Here is a 17,928-nt window from a genome sequence, read left to right on the forward strand (position 1 = left end):
AAGATGCAGCACAATTGATCAGCACTTTTCATACTGCAGAATGTTTCAGATCAGCAAGTGTGCTCTTGAACATGGCATAATGTGACAGTATGCTGACACTCAAACACACACGGTGGTGCAGCGGTAGAGTTGCTGCCTTATAGAGAATGCAACGCCGGAAACCCGGGTTCAATCCCTACTATGGGCGCTGTCTGTATGGAGTTTGTACGTTCTCCCCGTGACCTGCGTGGGTTTTCTCCGAGATCTTTGGTTTCTTCACACACTCCAAAGAAGTACAGGTATGTAGGTTAATTGGCAAGGGAGAAGTTTTTTTTAAATTGTCCCTCGTGGGTATATGATAGTGTTAATGTGTGGGGATCGTTGGTCAGTGCGGACTCGGTGGGCCGAAAGGGCCTGTTTCCACGCTGTATCTCTAAATAATGTTATGCTACCAGCAAGAAACAAAGTGTTAGAGGAACTCAGCGGGACAGGTAGCATACAATGGAGGGAATGGATAGACAATGTTCTGCGTCAAGATCCTTCATTAGACTAATGCGGTAGGGGAGTCTGAGGAAGTGTCCTGACCCAAAATGTCACCTGTCCATTCCCTTGCTGTCTGACCTACAAAGTTTTTCCACCACTTTATTTTTCGTTCAAAATTCTAGCACCTGCAGTCTCCTGTGTTTCCATCTTATGGTCCCAACGTGTTTACCGGCAAGAGCTTTCAACTGGAACACCGGCAGCCCGTACTAGTTTCATCGCCACTAATGAAAGTGTGGTAACACTGTAGTGGCACAGTGGTAACTCATTAAATCCATAAAATATTCAGCAAGTGACCCGAACTCACAAGTAGCAAGTGACCTTGCAAAGGTCGGCCGGCAAGTTCAATATTTATTGTCTTCATACTAGTTGTACTGAATAGTCAGTTCACTTCATTCCTTCTAAAACTATTTCCAACTTTTTAAAAATTAGTTAGAATAAATGAATTTTGTCCACATGGTTTGTCAGAACTCACCTATCACAGCAGGAGAACAAATATGAAGGGAGGGAATAGGTATGAGGTTTTCAAATAGCATAATTTTAGTTTAATTTGGATTACTGTGACCATGGGAGAAGGCGGTTCTGTGTATGGCTATCCCTTAACATGGGAATCTAGGAAACAAGAGCAGGGCACTCAGCCCTTCTAGTCTGCTTTGCAATTTAACAAGAGCTTGGTGCTCCAAACTCCACATTACAGTCGTATTCTCCTCTCCCTTGTTTACTCTGGATATCTAAAATCTATTGATGTCAATATTAAATATACTCAATAACTGAGGATCTACAATTCTCAAGCAATGATGGTCCAATTTTATACTGGCATAGTAGAGTCTGTCCTCACCTTCTCCATCGGTCTGGTTTGGCTCAGCCACCAAGCACGACATCTGGAGACTGCAACGAATCGTTAGATCAGCTGAGAAGGTTGTTGGCTGCAACCTTACCCTCACTGACGAACTGTACAAGCGAGCGGGCAAGATCATCTCTGATCCCTCTCACCCTGCCCACAAACTCTTTGAAGCACTTCCCTCTGGAAGGCGACTCCGGACTGTCAAAGCCACCACAGCCAGACATAAAAACAGCTTTTTTTCTGTGAGTAGTAGCTCTACTCAATAACCAAAAGTCTGTAGCCTCTTTTTGCTCTGGTTTATTTCATTGTTTAAACTATAATGTCTTATTCTTAATGTTTTAATGTTTTATGCTTTATTCTTAATTGTTTACTGTATGTTCATGTGGTTACTTGCGAGCGGAGCACCAAGGCACATTCCTTGTATGTGTACATACTCGGCCAATTGTGGAACTTTAATAAACTTCAATATACCAACAATTCCCCATGACCACCCATATTGAAGCAATGACCAAGAAAGCACACCAATGCTCTACTTCCTCAGAAGGCTTAGGAAGTTTGGAATGTCTCCTACAACTCTCACTTCTACAGATGCACCATAGAAAGCATTTTATCAGGATGCATCACAGCTTGGTTTGGGAACAGCTCCATCCAGTACCGCAAGAAATTTCAGCAAATTGTGGGCGCAGCCCAGGCCATCACACAAACCAACCTCCCTTCTATAGATTCCATTTATACCTCACGCTGCCTCGGCAAGACCAGCAGCATAATCAAGGATAGGTCACACCTTGGCCACTCCCTCTTCTCCCCTCTCCTATCAGGCAAAAGGTATAGAAGTGTGAAAATGCACACCACCAGATTCAGGGACAGTTTCTTCCCAGCTGTTATCGGGTAACTGACTCATCCTACCACACACAACCAGAGAACAGTGCTGAACTATCATCTACCTCTTTGATGACATCGGACTATCCACGATCGGACTTTGCTGGCTTTACCTTGCACTAAACGTTATTCCCTTATCATGTATCTATACACTGTAAATGAATTGATTGCAATCATGTATGGTCTTTCTGCTAACTAGTTTGCATGCAACAAAAGCTTTTCACTGTACCTCAGTACATGTGACAATAAACTAAACTGAACAGAATACCTGATTACAATCCAATCCTTACAATCTTTCACAGTGTTGACAAAAATAAGTACAATTTGACTTTACAAAGACAAATTAATAACATTTTAACCTTGGGCAATTACATAATCAATTAAAAAATTAAAAAAGGAATTGTAGACAAAATACTGTATTTTGAGTAAAAGAAACCAAACTGCAGAATTTCCAATTTCCAAATTCATTTAAGGCTGGTAATCTATTAGAATATGAGACAGCCCATCAAAATCCAATATATAAACATGACCCTAAGATTTGATTATTAAAAAACTCATTATCACAGCTATCAAACTTGGTAGAGCCACTGACAAGCAAAAATATATTACTGCAAACTTTATGGAACATACATTCTGCTACTATTTTATCACACTGATTTTAACCCTCTTTCAACACTATTACATGGCAATTTTCTGTGCCAGCAGCATCCAAAGGACAGCAAATGACTTGAAATTTTCTCAGTGATATTGTTCAGAGAACATTGATCAGCAATCCAGTAAAAACCTCATTTATGAAAGGAAGGGACTGTTAAAAATATCCATCAGGGACTGGAGTAGTGTCCATTTGGCAGCTCTGCAAGAAATGTTTTGCACTGAAAGCACTGAGAGAAGGCTGGCCAGATCAATCCCAGATTGGGAAGGTTATCTTAATGATCAGTCAAGACTGTTTAATTGTCATATGTACTGGCAATGGAACAATGAAATTCTTACTTGCTGAAGCAAAACAGGCCCATTAATAAAATAACACATAAATAAATGTAATAATTAATAATACAAAAAATGATTAATGGTAACATTAGGTAACAATAATAATGGAAAACAGAGAAATCAGCGGTGCAGCCAAAAACACAATAGAAGATCATAACTGCCGAGGTAGTGGTTAGTGCTATGCAGTGTTCAAATGCCTAATGCTTGTTGGAAAGAAGCTGTTCTTGAACCTGGTGTTCAGGGTGTTCAGGATCCTGCACCCTCTCCCTGATGATAGTCGCAAATGAGAGCATGGCCAGGGTGGTGTGGGCCTTTGATGATATTTGCTGCCTTTTTGAGGATTCCCCTCCTACAGATAGATGCCTTTGATGGTGAGGAGGTCAGTATCTGTGATGGGCCAGGCAATGTCTGCTACTCTGCGTAGCCTCCTTCATGCTTGGCCATTCAGGTTACTGAACCAGGTCAGAATGCAACAAGTCAGTATGCTCTCTACTATGCATCTGTAGAGGATCGATTAAGTATTTGGCTATATACCAAATTACCTCAATCTTTTTCCAAAAGTAGAGGTGTTGATGGAATCACAAAGAGAGCTGATCAATGTGCTGGACTAAGCACAGATACAAAAAGATATGTACACACAGGAACTTGAAACTGCTGACTCTCTCCACCACTGCCCTTTAGGTGCAGACAGGTTCATGGATCCCAAGTTTTCCCTTCCTGTAGGCAATAATCAGCTCCATGTTTGGGGTCAAGGAAAGAGCGTTCATATCGCGGCCCTGCTTCCACCAATGTTTCCACCACTACGCACAAGAAGTGCACGAAGCGCAAGACGCCAAGAAGTGTGTTCAGCTCTGCCTGAACAATTTCTAATCTTATTATGTGGACTCGATAAGAAGAAGCTCCTTGTTCTTGCTAACATTAAGGGCAAGATGGTTGTCCTGGCACTATTCAATCAGTTATCAATCTTCCTCCTGAATTCTGACTCATTGCTACCCATTATTTGGAACAACAGTTTCACAGTTGTACTGAATATTTCAGATCAATCGTTTGGTAACAAATCAACTGGAGCAGTAGACCTCACGGCCCTCGACAACAGCACATCGAACTGGCTACAGCGCCTGGAGGGCGTTACATAACTTCTGCTGCCTCAAATGCAAGAAGAACTGTTACTGACAGACCACTGGGAACTGGGAACAACAATAATATCATCTGCCTACCTGGCAGTCTTTATCAATCCAGGCAACGCTAAGGTAGAAATGCCTGGACTTATTTTTGAAATCAAATCATAGTGTAATACAGTGTGAAACCAGGCCATTCAGCTCAAATTTCCCACACTGACCAACATGTCCCATCTACACTAGTCCCACCTGCTTGCGTTGGATCCATATCCCTCTAAACCTGTCCTATCCATGTACTTGTCTAATTGTTTCTTATACGTTGCAATAGTCCCAGCCTCAACTACCTCCTCTGGCAGCTCATTCCATACACCGACCACACTGTGTGAAAATGTTACCCCTCAGATTCCTATTAAATCTTTCCCTCTTCACTTTAAACCTATGTCCTTCAGTTCTCGATTACTCTACTCTGGTCAAGAGACTCTGTGCACCTACCCGATCTATTCCTCTCATGATTTTATACACCTCCATCGTCCTGCGCTCCAAGGAATAGAGTCCCAGCCTGCTCAACCTCTCCCTATAACTCAGACTCTCAAGTCCTGGCAACATCCTCATAAATCTTCTCTGTACCCTTTTCAGCATCTTTCCTGTAACATGATGCCCAGAACTGAACACAATACTCTAAATGTGGACTCACCAATGTTTTATATAATTGCAACATGACCTTCCAACCTCTATACTCAGTTCAAAACTAAATGTCTGTTTTTGAAATTAAAATAAGCAGAAATCTAACCAGATTAGTGGCAAATTGGCCATTGTTCAATTTTTTTTCTCCAGGTTTACTGAGAGTTTCTTCCTTCTTCCTTCCTACACAAAACTTGCCTGATTCTAATGTTATATGAAAGTGAAAGATATCGCTTTTTATTCAGACTCTTTTATTGAGAGGGATAAGGATAGTATATTATGATGAACCAAATCTTTCCACACTATATCATGGATTTTCGTTTAAATAACCGACGATGATAATGATCCATATGGTCTCAATTGATATCAAAATGAATTTGTCTTCACCAAATAATCTGTGGTTTAACATTTCCCCAGGCAACAAGGTGAAAATTTTATTCAAGTTTAATCAATGTTTTCATTCTGTTCTTTAATCTAGCAGCAAAAATTGATGTGTGTGAGGCTAGAAAAAGCTGCTGCTATTGTACATTTCAAGTTCACCTGTGCTTCTCAGGAGTATAAACAAGATGGAGGTCAGCTCAGCTTTACTGTGTGCTGTTTGTAATGCATAGAAAATGTCTTTAGCAAGGGAATGGATACCCTTGTGCACCCACTGCTAAATGCATTGTACCAGCCTTCAAAATTGCACCTGTAAAGAGCTTTAAATTACTAGGAAGATTGAGCCAATAGATATTTCTGAAAGTACACATACATGTTCACTAGTGATTTAAAAAAAAAAAATTCTCACCATTGTATAATGGAAGGGTCATTTTAGTATTGCGAGCCCGACATTTGAGGCAGTCGTCATTATGGTCATGACTATGATATACAGCTGTCTACAATACTTACGTCCATTTGCAAAGGCTTTATTTTTATGCGTCCATGAAAGCAGAGCATCGCGTACACAAGTACATCGCAAAGCTGACAAGTGCAGACGCTTGAAATCCAAAATAAAAACGGGGATTACTATAAATGCATATCAGGTCACGCAGGATCAGTGGAGACCTACAGTCAATATATCAGGTCAAGGTGCCTTGATCAGAACTGGAAAAATGAGAAGAGTATTTTAGGTTGCAAAGAGGGGAATATGGAAAGGACAATAGACAATAGGTGCAGGAGTAGGCCATTTGGCCCTTCGAGCCAGCACCACCATTCAATGTGATCATGGCTGATCATTCTCAATCAGTACCCCGATCGTGCCTTCTCCCCATATACCTCCTGACTCCGCCATCCCTAAGAGCCCCATCTAGCTCTCTCTTGAAATCATATCATATCATATCATATATATATACAGCCGGAAACAGGCCTTTTCGGCCCACCAAGTCCGTGCCGCCCAGTGATCCCCGTACATTAACTCTATCCTACACCCACTAGGGACAATTTTTACATTTACCCAGCCAATTAACCTACATACCTGTACGTCTTTGGAGTGTGGGAGGAAACCGAAGATCTCGGAGAAAACCCACGCAGGTCACGGGGAGAACGTACAAACTCCTTACAGTGCAGCACTCGTAGTCAGGATCGAACCTGAGTCTCCGACGATGCATTCGCTGTAAAGCAGCAACTCTACTGCTGCGCTACCGTGCCGCATTCAGAGAATTGGCCTCCACTGCCTTCTGAGGCAGGAGAAGGAGTATTTGTGACTGAGTGCAGATCAAAGTAGTCAAGGTAACAGTTACTTTAAAAATAAGCAGCTAAAATTAAATGTTACCGAGATAAATTGAAACAAAGGTACAGCCCCCATGACCTTCGGGGGAATAGAACAAACCATGGGACGGGAGTAGGTTACCTAAAGTTGATAAACTCAATATTAATTGCTGAGGATTGTAACATGTCAAGTGAGAAGATAAAGTACTGTTATTCAAGCTTACGCTGGGCATCATTGGAGCCACACGGGAGAGTGGTCAAAGTGGGGACACAAGACATTGCAGACGCTAGAATCTTGAGTGAGAAACAAAATGATGGAGAAATTCAACGGGACAGCCAAAATCTGTGGAAGGAAATGGAAAGATGAACCACGCCTCCTCCTCATCTCACCTCTTGCCTCTTCTCTTCACCTCTTGCTGAACCCTCATCTTCTTTTACCAGCTATCTGCCCTCTACTTCATTAGACAACAGTAGGCTATTGACCAAAATGGTATCCGTGCGTTCCACAAATGCTACCTGGCCTGCTGAAGTACTCCGGCAATTTGATTTTTTGTTTAGAGGAGGATTGAGAGGGAGAACTAGACTGGCATTTCTCACTTACATATCTTCAAAATGTCTTGCAGTTTTGAATATGACTCAATTTCTTCAGTTTCTTGAGATTCTTTCTGTAGAGACCATATCACAAATTCCCTCTCTCGATTTTTAGACCTTGTGCTTTCCAGCCATTTTTGATGTTGATATTTTTGGCCAAAGTTGCAAATAGAATTCTATCTAAAGCTGTTAAACGTGCAGTAACAAACTCAGGTGTTTCCATTGATTTCTTCTTGAAGTGCGAAATAATTGTTCACTAGTTTGTGCAGGATGAAATGACAACTAACTTATTTGAAGACACTGGGTCAAATTTGAAGGCATGTTTGTGTTCTAGATGAAATTTGGATGACGATGGGGATGGCTGATATATGAACGTTTTTTCCAATGCTTGCACATCACTAAATTCCTATAATTTTTGTTCTCAAGAGCATTGCACCAAATGTCCGACTTCTTGCCTTGAAAATCAATCCTGTTATTCAACATTTTGCTATTCAAAATTTTCTGAATGCATTTAACTGATTATGTTTGCGCTTTTGCTTAGCTTTACTAGATAAACTGGCCGAAAAGGTACCATACATCTTTTACAAAGCAAGGAAGTCTCTTACCATCCAATGCTAGTACTAGCTTTAGAGAAGAGAGAGTTTAGAAATGTAATCATTTTAATTGATTAATCAAGATTAATCATTAATCACTTTTACAAAAACCGGGTTAATCAGAGCAGCCTTATTCTGTACCTCTATTCCAACTCAAACTTTAAAATTAACTTCTAAACAGCACCTCTTTTACACCAGTATGAATTTTGCTCTTTCTTACATCAACTCACCATACCACTGCCTAATTAAGTCAAACATATTCACACATTGAGATGAGGGAAAAAAGTTGTTGATGATTTTGCATTTCCAGCATTTTGAGGATTTCCAGACAATCAGTCAACTGGAATAAAACAGGTCAATTATTCTTAAGATTTAAATATGTTTAACCAAATAATGAAGCTTTTATTCTGATAATGTCCTCTTCCGTCTGATAAATAATTTTGTTATTACATTAATTCCAGAGAAAAAAATACATTACCCAATTTAGTACGTAAAAGCAATGACACATTAATTGATTTTTAATATGTAATGTACTGACGCACCAAGAGATATTAGAACGATTAAGCTTATATTCACTACAGTTTAGAAGGGCGTGAGAGAAGCTCATTGAAACTTACAAAATCCTGATAGACTAGAAGCAGGAAAAAACTTCCCCATGGTGATGTTCAAATTCAGGACTCAAAGACTATGGATACGGGGAGGCTATTTAGGACTACAGTAGGGAAGAATTTCTTCACATCGAGTGCTGAATCTGTGGAATTCTCTATCACGGAATGCAGATGAGGACAAAATCATTACATATATTAAAGATGGAGTTATATATATTTCAAATAGCTACAATGATCAAGAGACATAGGGAAAAGCAGGAACAGGATACCAAATTGGAAGATAAGCCATGATCATTTTGAATGGAGAGCAGGCTTGAAGGACCAAAGAGCCATTTATTGTCATAGAGTTTCAGTGCTTCTATATCCTAAATTAAAACTTTGCCATTCGTAGGCTCAAAGAAGGATTTTGTTTTCTCCCATCATTTCACTAGATTCCAAATTAGATTTTGAAATTTAACAAATTTTGTGCATTAAGCAATGCAATTTTAGATTAAACTATGGACACAAGAAACTGCAGATGCTGGAATCTAATACCAAGAGCTGGGTGAATTCTGTGGGTCAGCCAGTACCTGCACCGTGGAGTGCATGGACGGATGATATTTTGGGTTGATTTCTGTTCAGACTGATGGAGTAGGGAGTGAAAAAAGCTGGAAAAGAAAGTTGGGGATGAGTCAAAGTCTGGCAAATAGTAAGTAGATACAGGTGCCAGAGGGAGGGGGGGGGTGTGATTGGCAGAAGGGCGGATTAAGTAGTAATGGTTAGCAAAGAAAAGAGAACAAAGGACATTGGCATTAGATATGGGAAGCAGAGGAGTGAAACATGAAACCAGAGGGAGAAATATGGGTGGAAAAGGACTGGGGAAGGTGAACCGAAACATCGTCGGTCCATTTCTCTCCACGGATGCTGCCTGACCCACTCAGTATCTCCAGCACTTTGTGGTTTTGCTCAAGATTCCAGCTTTTGCAGTACATTCCAGGATTTAACGAATGAACCCATGGATGAGAAATTCAAGTGAACCAGTCACATAAATACAAAAGCTCATGAGATGAAGGCTATTTTCTGAGTGATTCAAATTGTCATCATTCTGTCTTTTTTTTCCTCTTCTAGTATTATTGAAATTGGAAAACTGCAAGTAAATTCTAATTGTCTCACCCAAGGATTGTGAGGAAGATGGAATTCCCTCACAAGGGAGTTTACTTATGAGGGAGTTCCGCATTGGCTCTGTCCCACACATCTCAGTAGTAGAAGTCAAATTAGCTCTCATCAGGATAAACCCTGGGAAAATGGCCAGCCAGATGGAGTCCCTGAATGGGTTCTGAAATTTTGTTCCCGTCAACGGGCCACAGACTTTGCCAATATCTTTGTCCTTTCACTTTAACAGGCTATTGTGCACATACGTACAGGTTTGTAGGTTAATTGGCTAGGTAAATGTAAAAAATTGTCCCTCGTGTGTGTAGACAATAGACAATAGGTGCAGGAGTAGGCCATTCAGCCCTTCGAGCCAGCACCGCCATTCAATGCGATCATGGCTGATCACTCTCAATCAGTACCCCGTTCCTGCCTTCTCCCCATACCCCCTCACTCCGCTATCCTTCAGAGCTCTATCCAGCTCTCTCTTGAAAGCATCCAACGAACTGGCCTCCACTGCCTTCTGAGGCAGAGAATTCCACACCTTCACCACTCTCTGACTGAAAAAGTTCTTCCTCATCTCTGTTCTAAATGGCCTACCCCTTATTCTTAAACTGTGGCCCCTTGTTCTGGACTCCCCCAACATTGGGAACATGTTTCCTGCCTCTAATGTGTCCAATCCCCTAATTATCTTATATGTTTCAATAAGATTCCCCCTCATCCTTCTAAATTCCAGTGTATACAAGCCTAATTGCTCCAGCCTTTCAACATACGACAGTCCCGCCATTCCGGGAATTAACCTAGTGAACCTACGCTGCACGCCCTCAATAGCAATAGTAGGATGGTGTTAATATGCGGGGAGCGCAAGTCTGCGCGAACCCGGTGGGCCGAATGGCCTGTTTCCGCGCTGAATCTCTAAACGTTTCCTGTGCGGATCCGGCGGCCATCGTACATGAATATGAGATCAACGGTCCCCAACTGTGCTTGCGCGGACCCGTTGGGTTCCCGTTGTGACGTAGAACACGGGAGGGATTACTGCGCAGGCACAGCTGACGGGCAGGGCAAATGGAAAAGGGATTTATTAAAGTTTAAAATGTGATTTTTAAAGTTTAAAAAGTGAATAACTTTAAAAATAAAACAACCATTTGAACCACAGGCCGACGGTGAGTAAGGTGGGCCTAAAATTGGTGCCCTTTTGTGTACCATTTTGGCTGCATTTCGGGAACACACAAACTGATATACGAATATACAAGATGAGAGTTTTTGTAATATATAGATGGGTGATAATTTCATGAATATGCAGATCAGGACCCTGAAACCAGTAAACATCAGAATCACAGCCAAACCATGATAATTTTTAAAGATAATGATAATTTGGGGCAATAAAAGTACACACGAGTCTTTTAACAGATGAGCTGACTCAGAGATGGTGAAACAGCTCAGCAACATGTAATATGATTAAACAAACAAAAACAAACATCAAACAAAGATGATTGATTAACTTAATAAATCTTGCACTTCTCCATTGGACAATTTCTTCAGGTTTTTAATAGTCAATGCGGAAGTGGCGGCGCCTAACGGCTGCGGCTCGCTAGCAGTCTGTTCGTCTTTTTTCCTTTTTTTTTTGTTGTGTGTCGGTTTGGGATTTTTTTATTTTTTTGTTGTTGTGTATGTGTGGAGGGTGGTGGTGGGGGGGTGGTGGTGTGGGTGGGTGGGGGGGGGGTGGGGGAAACCTTTCTCTTTTAGGTCTCTTCCTCACGGCGCGGGGTGCGGCTCGGCCGTGGGGCCTTCCATCGCCCGGTGCGGCTCGGCCGCTGGACTTAACAGTGCCCGGTGCGGCTTGGCTGCGGGGCCTTCCATCGCCCGGTGCGGCTCGGCCGCGGGGCCTAACATCGCTGGTGCGGCTCGGCCGCTGGACTTAACAGTGCCCGGTGCGGCTTGGCCACGGGGCCTAACATCGCTGGTGCGGCTCGGCCGCTGGACTTAACAGTGCCCGGGCCGCGGGGCCTAACATCGCCCGGCGCGGCTCGGCCGCGGGACTTTTCATCGCTGGTGCGGCTCGGCCGCTGGACTTAACATCGCCCGGTGCGGCTCGGCCGCGGGACTTAGCTGCGCACAGCTCGGTCGCGGGGCGTTCCATCGCCCGGTTCGGCCGCGAGACGTCTCAGCGCCCGGTGCGACTCGGCCGCGGGGACTTCCATCCCCTTGCGGGGACTGTGCGGGTCGGTCGGGGACGAGCTGTCTGTCCATGGGCGTGGGGAAGAGAGTGGAAGTTTTGTTGCCTCCATCACAGTGAGGGGGTGTTTGGAGTCACTGTGATGGACGTTTGTGTTGGGGTCATGTGTCTTGTGTTCTTTTTTGTGTGTGACTGCTATGTAGTTTCGTTCGGTACCTTGGTACCGAATGACAAATAAAGCTCTGTTGAACTGTTGAACCTCATTGATGAGACTGCCAAGAAGGCACACCAACTCTTCTTCCAGAGGAGACTAAGAAAATTCAACATGGTTCCAGTAACTCTTACAAATTTCCAGAAGACTTTAGTCTTTGTCTATGGAACTGATGCGCTACTGATGGACTCAGTATTAGTTTATTGTCACATGTACCAAGGTACAGTGAAAAGTTGTAGATACATGATAAGGGAATAACATTTAGTGCAAGGTAAAACCAGCAAAGTCTGATCAAGGATAGCCCAAGGGTCACCAAAGAGGTAGACAGTAGTTCAGCACTGCTCTCTGGTTGTGGTAGGATGATTCAGTTGCCTGATAACAGCTAGGAAGAAACTGTCACTGAATCTGGAGGTATGCGTTTTCACACTTCCATACCTTTTGCCTGATGGGAGAGTGGCGAAGAGGGAGTGGCCAAGGTGTGACTTGACCTTGATTATGCTGCTGGTCTTGCCGAGGCAGCGTGAGGTGTAAATGTAGTCAATAGAAGGGAAGTTGGTTTGTGTGAAGGTCTGGGTAGCGTTCACAATTCGCTGCAATTTCTTGCGGTACTGGATGGAGCTGTACCTAAACCAGAACTATATTCTGCACTCCGTATTTTCCCCTTTGCTCTACCATTGTACTTGAGTTTGAATTGATTCTATCCATCTATGGCATTTCTGATATTTTTGAATAGCATGCAAAACAAACTTTTCACTGAAACCTCGGTATATGTGACAATAATAAACATAAACCTAAACCAGTTTCAAGAAAGGCTTAATCAGCATGTTATGAAGACCTTTGAGATTTCTCTCTTCTTTAAAAATACTTTACCCTATGACAGATCCTCTGTTATACTCTCACCTTGCCACCACTCTGTATTTTTGTCAATCTTTTCCTGATTCCTAAAGATCATCAACCTGAAACTTCATTTATTTCCATCTCGACAGACACTGCTTGACGTCCTGAGTATTTCTAGTCTTTTCCTGTTTATTTTTGAACTTCCCTGCATCTGCCATATATAGTTTTGTATAATTTTATTGGTTGCTTTAAATAAAGCTTATATTACTTTTGAAAGAAAGCACAAGTTACCTTTTCATTTAAAAACAAACGCAAAACTTTATTGAACACACATTTGCGTTCTGCAAAAAGTTTGTCACTCCACAGGTGCTACCTGGACCTGATGAACATTCTGTTTTTAATGGTAAGACAGGAGTATCTACCTGGTCCACCATGAACTGAAGGCCCACAGAAAACCCAAGCCAAGGCACAGAATGTCAATCTCTTATCACACCTGGAAGCCATTTAGACATCATTACATGGAATGAACTTCCACTGTCTCCCCGGCTTGCTGACATTGCAATCCAAAAATAAAACAATGCAGATGCTGGAAATTCTGAAACAAAAACAGAAACTGGTGATAATATTTAGGTCTTGTAGTGTCAGTGGAGGCGAAATCAGAATTAACTATTGACTTGTAAAGTTAGCTTGTGAGGCAGCACTTCACTTTCAAGTAGGCATATTAGCTTGAGAAGTAGCCACAGGAATAGCTTCTTCTCTTTTGTTATTAGGCTTCCGAATAATCCTTCCGTAAACTAGGGTACTGTCTGATTCATCTCTTTGGGTCAGCATGGTGGGGCAGTGGTTGAGCTGCTGCCTTACAGTGCCAGAGACCCAGGTTCAATCCTGACTAGTTTGCACATTCTCCCTGTGACCTGCGTGGTTTTTCTCTGGAAACTCCGGTATCCTCCCACACGCCAAGGATGTATGGGTTTGTAAGGTAAGGTTTGATGCATTTCACCTGCTGACCAAAACATATGCTGGAGTTGTGTTGCCTACAAACTGGGAACCGAATCCTTGGAACAGGGCACGGTGGTGCAGCGGTAGTGATGCTGCCTTTCGGCACCAGGGACCACGGGTGCTGTCTGTACGGAGTTTGTACATTCTCGCTGTGACCTGTATGGGTTTTCTCCAAGATCTTCAGTTTCCTCCACACTCCAGAGATGTACAGGTTTTTTAGGCCAATTGGCTTGGTATAAATGTAAATTGTCCCTGGTGTGTGTAGGATAGTGTTAGTGTACGGAGATCGCTGGTCGTCGGTGGGCCGAAGGGCCTGTATCCGTGCTGTATCTCCAAATTAAACTAAATTAAACTATTGCTTTGGAATGTTTCACTCCAAGTAGTCACAGCGATTCTGCCATCCGGATCAAATGAAGCAGTCCATTTGTGCCAACAACAAGAACCTGACAACATGCAGAAATGGGTTGATAAATGGCAAATATCATTCACATCACACGTGTCAACAATGCGAAAGTATCTAACTACCCACCTTTGATATTCAAAAACATTGTTGCAACAGGAAATAGAATCAATCAATAAAATGCTGGAGGAACTCAACGGATAAGGCATCTGTGGAGGTATATGGACGTTTTGGGTCAGGACCATTCTTCAGACAGATGAAGTAGAGGGGAGAAGGCGAAAAAAGGTACCAACCCGAAACATCATCTGTCCATATCCCTCCACAAATGCTGCTTGACGCACTGAGTTCTTCCAACACTTTATTTTTTGCTCAAGATTCCAACATCTACAGTTTCTTGTGCCTGAAATAGAATCAGTCATTTATTCTTCCTGGACTATACTGCTATTAATTTATATTGAGACTGAAGCACTATGCTCTTGCACTTGCCCAGTATTGTTCAATGCCTCAATATCCAGAAATCTAGTTATTGACAATTATTTTGTCAATTGTGTCTCTTATTTTGAGACAGGCTGTTCCTAGTTATAGAAATCCCAGCCAGGGGAAATATCATCCCCACATCTGTTAAACCCCATTAGAGTTTCCTGCAGGTTCCTTGTGTCCTTATTAACATTTTGATCATTTTAGTGAACCTTTCATTCTTCAAAGCTCTGTTGTGTAGGGGTTTAATCTCTCCTCAAAAGGAGTGAAGCCCTAATTACAAAGTTTAACTGATGAACCCATACATGAAAAACTCAAGTGGAGCGATCACATAAATACAAAATCTCATCAGATGGAGGATATCTTTCTGCAAGTGATTCACACACTGGCAAGGCAAAACATTTTCACCATCAACAATTTACAAGTCAAAGTGATAAAATGCTCTCCATTTGCTATGGATGAATGCTGCTCCAACAATATTCAACAAGTTCATCACTACCCAAGACAAAGCAATCCACTTGACTGTACAACCACCATTCACCACTCCAAATATTTGATACCTCTTTCAACAGAACACAGAGTATAATTATACAAATGATTAGTTAGGCCGCAGTAGTGCATCAAACAAGGTGCGGAGTCACCAGGACATTGCCTGAAATTGAGCATTTCAACAATGAGAAAGACTTCACAGATTGCATTTATTCCCAAGAGTGCACGTATTTGACTTGATCGGAGTTTATATTATGAGGGGGATGTGTGGGAGAGAGGTAAACAACCTTTCCCTTTAAAAAAGCTGTCTATAATCCAATGGACATCGGTTTAAGGTAAAGGGTAGGAGATTGAAAAAAAGAACATACAATACAATATATCTTTATTGTCATTGTACCCAGGGGTACAACGAGATTGGGAATACGCCTCCCATACGATGCAATAATTTAAGTAATTTAGACAACAGCAACCCAACGAAACGAAACAATTGTAACAGTTTTTGACAGGGTAAAGTGCAAGTTGATCTATGCGTTGTGGCCATCCGGCTCAGCAGGACCGGTTCATAGCAGCTATGGCCCTGGGGATGAAGCTGTTCCTGAGTCTGGAGGTGCGGGCGTAGAAGGCCTTGTATCGTCTGCCCGATGGAAGGAGTTCGAACAGGCTGTTGCAGGGGTGTGAAGAGTCTTTGTGGATGCTGGTGGCTTTTCTGAGGCATCGTGTGTTGTAGATGCCCTCCAAGTCTGGTAGCTGTGTTCCGATGGCCCTCTGAGCTCTATGGACTACCCGCTGTAGAGCTTTCCTTTCTGCCTCCGTGCAGCTGAGGTACCACACAGGGATGCCATGCGTTAGGATGCTCTCTATGGTGCAGCGGTAGAAGGTCGTCAGCAGCTGTTGGGGTAGACCAGACTTTTTCAGTGTTCTTAAGTAGAACAGTGTTGTGCCTTCTTGACCAGCGCAGCAGTGTTATTGGACCATGTTAGGTCCTCCGAAATGTGAGTGCCCAGAAACTTGAAGCTGGACACTCTCTCCACACTGTCCCCGTTGATAGAGATCGGGGCATATTCCCCGTTATGTGACCTGCGGAAGTTGATGATCAGCTCCTTGGTCTTGGTGGTATTTAGGGACAGGTTGTTATCCGAGCACCAGTCCGCCAGGTTCTGCACCTCCGCTCTATAGTTTGTTCCATCCCCGTTGGTGATCAGCCCGATCACCGTTGTGTTGTCTGCAAACTTGACAATGGAGTTGGTGTCGAATGCAGGAACACAGTTGTGTGTGAAGAGGGAGTAGAGCTTGGGGCTCAGAACACAGCCCTGTGGTGTGCCGGTACTCAGGGTGATGGTGGAGGACAGGTGCGGGCCCATTCTCACTGCCTGCGGTCGTTCCAGCAGGAAGTCGAGGATCCAGTCACATAATGACTGTGGTTGAAATTTGGAACATACTATCCAAAGGGATTGTGCAGGGTGATACTCTCACCACACTTAATAATCACTTGAAATTACATGGTTAAAGGCTGAGTACCGGAAGATGGGATTAGTGTAGATAGGAAGTTGATGGCCTCACCAACGCAATGGTCCAAAGGGCTTGTTTCCATGTTGTATTACTCTATGACATGTGGCAGCAATGTGTATCAACCAATTTAGCAGAAGTTACTTGACTAGATTACTTTGAAAGAGGCTCCCATACAAGTGACGTTTATCATAATAAGCATCAGGAACATGGGGACACCTTCTCCTCCAACTCCCTCACCAGCAGAATGGTGAGAGATCATTAACCAGAAGGAATGGACCAGTTCACAAATATGAGTAACCACCTGTTTAGAAACACTTTGGAATCAGCGATGAAATGTCATCTTGCCACAGATGCCCAGAACCTGAAAACTATTTACATTAAAAATAATTAAATTTAAAGAGGTCTCCTTCAAGTAAACATCAACAGGCAGCTTTCTGACTGGGGATTACAGCGGGGACAAGAGGGTCAGAGCCACGGGCCCGCGAATTTCTGCCCAACATGCAACGAAGGAGAGTTCAAACTGCCTCGCACATTGCAAAGCGCAAAGTGGAGCTGGATACAGTCTTACTCACAGTCACCATTGATCAGCCCGGAGGTCAGAGGTGTTCCCGCATCCACACCCACAGCTACAGCCGGCCACAGCGCTGTCGCTCACCAAGAACCCGATCGATGCAAGGCATTGCTCGAGTGCTTCTCTTCCATCTTCAGCCTTCGGACACCTGCAGTTTGATTTTCACCACTGATGCTGGAGCCTCACTCAGCTCCCTCTCAGCAACATTGCCAATGCAGCCATATTGCCCCTCCTATACGCGTGCGCCGCCGCACTGTCCTCTGGACCATGTATTACTGTCCAGACTTGAGGCAACTCTGGTGTCCGCTCGTCTCAATGGACTACAACACCCACACTGCAGCCTCTCCAGAAACTCGCCACTCAACCTTGGACGAGTGGCTATCTGACAGTCGCGGTTACAGCAGGGGATCTTCTGTTTGAGAGTAATACTTTGACTTGCTTTATTGAAATAGTAAACAGCATATATGTATAGAAAAAATAAGGTAAATATTGCAAATAATATAACTACCTTAATTTTTTTAAAGTGTATTAAAATTATAAGAACATTAGAGTAGAAGTAGGCTATTCGGCCCCTCACATATGTTCCACCATTAAATTAATAGATAATAAGTCATCTTTGTCCCAG

General features: G+C 42.9%; 1 protein-coding gene across 5 annotated transcripts in view; it reads right to left on the reverse strand.

The window, feature by feature from the left end:
• The window catches only part of rgmb (repulsive guidance molecule BMP co-receptor b), a 160,122-nt gene extending 142,595 nt beyond the window's left edge, over positions 1-17,527 (reverse strand). For 3 of the 5 annotated variants that reach the window (XM_078396442.1, XM_078396441.1, XM_078396444.1), the window contains exon 1: positions 17,305-17,527. Coding sequence is in view for 1 of the 5 variants with exons in the window: in XM_078396440.1 (XP_078252566.1) it covers positions 17,388-17,412 (25 nt within the window). In the remaining 4 variants the exon portion in view is untranslated. The remainder of the gene's footprint in view (positions 1-17,304) is intronic. The other 2 variants (XM_078396440.1, XM_078396448.1) reach the window with 2 other exon arrangements.
• Between the last annotated feature and the right edge of the window lie 401 nt (positions 17,528-17,928).

Source organism: Rhinoraja longicauda, chromosome 3 (assembly GCF_053455715.1).
Source record: "Rhinoraja longicauda isolate Sanriku21f chromosome 3, sRhiLon1.1, whole genome shotgun sequence".
Taxonomy (NCBI): Eukaryota; Metazoa; Chordata; class Chondrichthyes; order Rajiformes; family Arhynchobatidae; genus Rhinoraja; species Rhinoraja longicauda.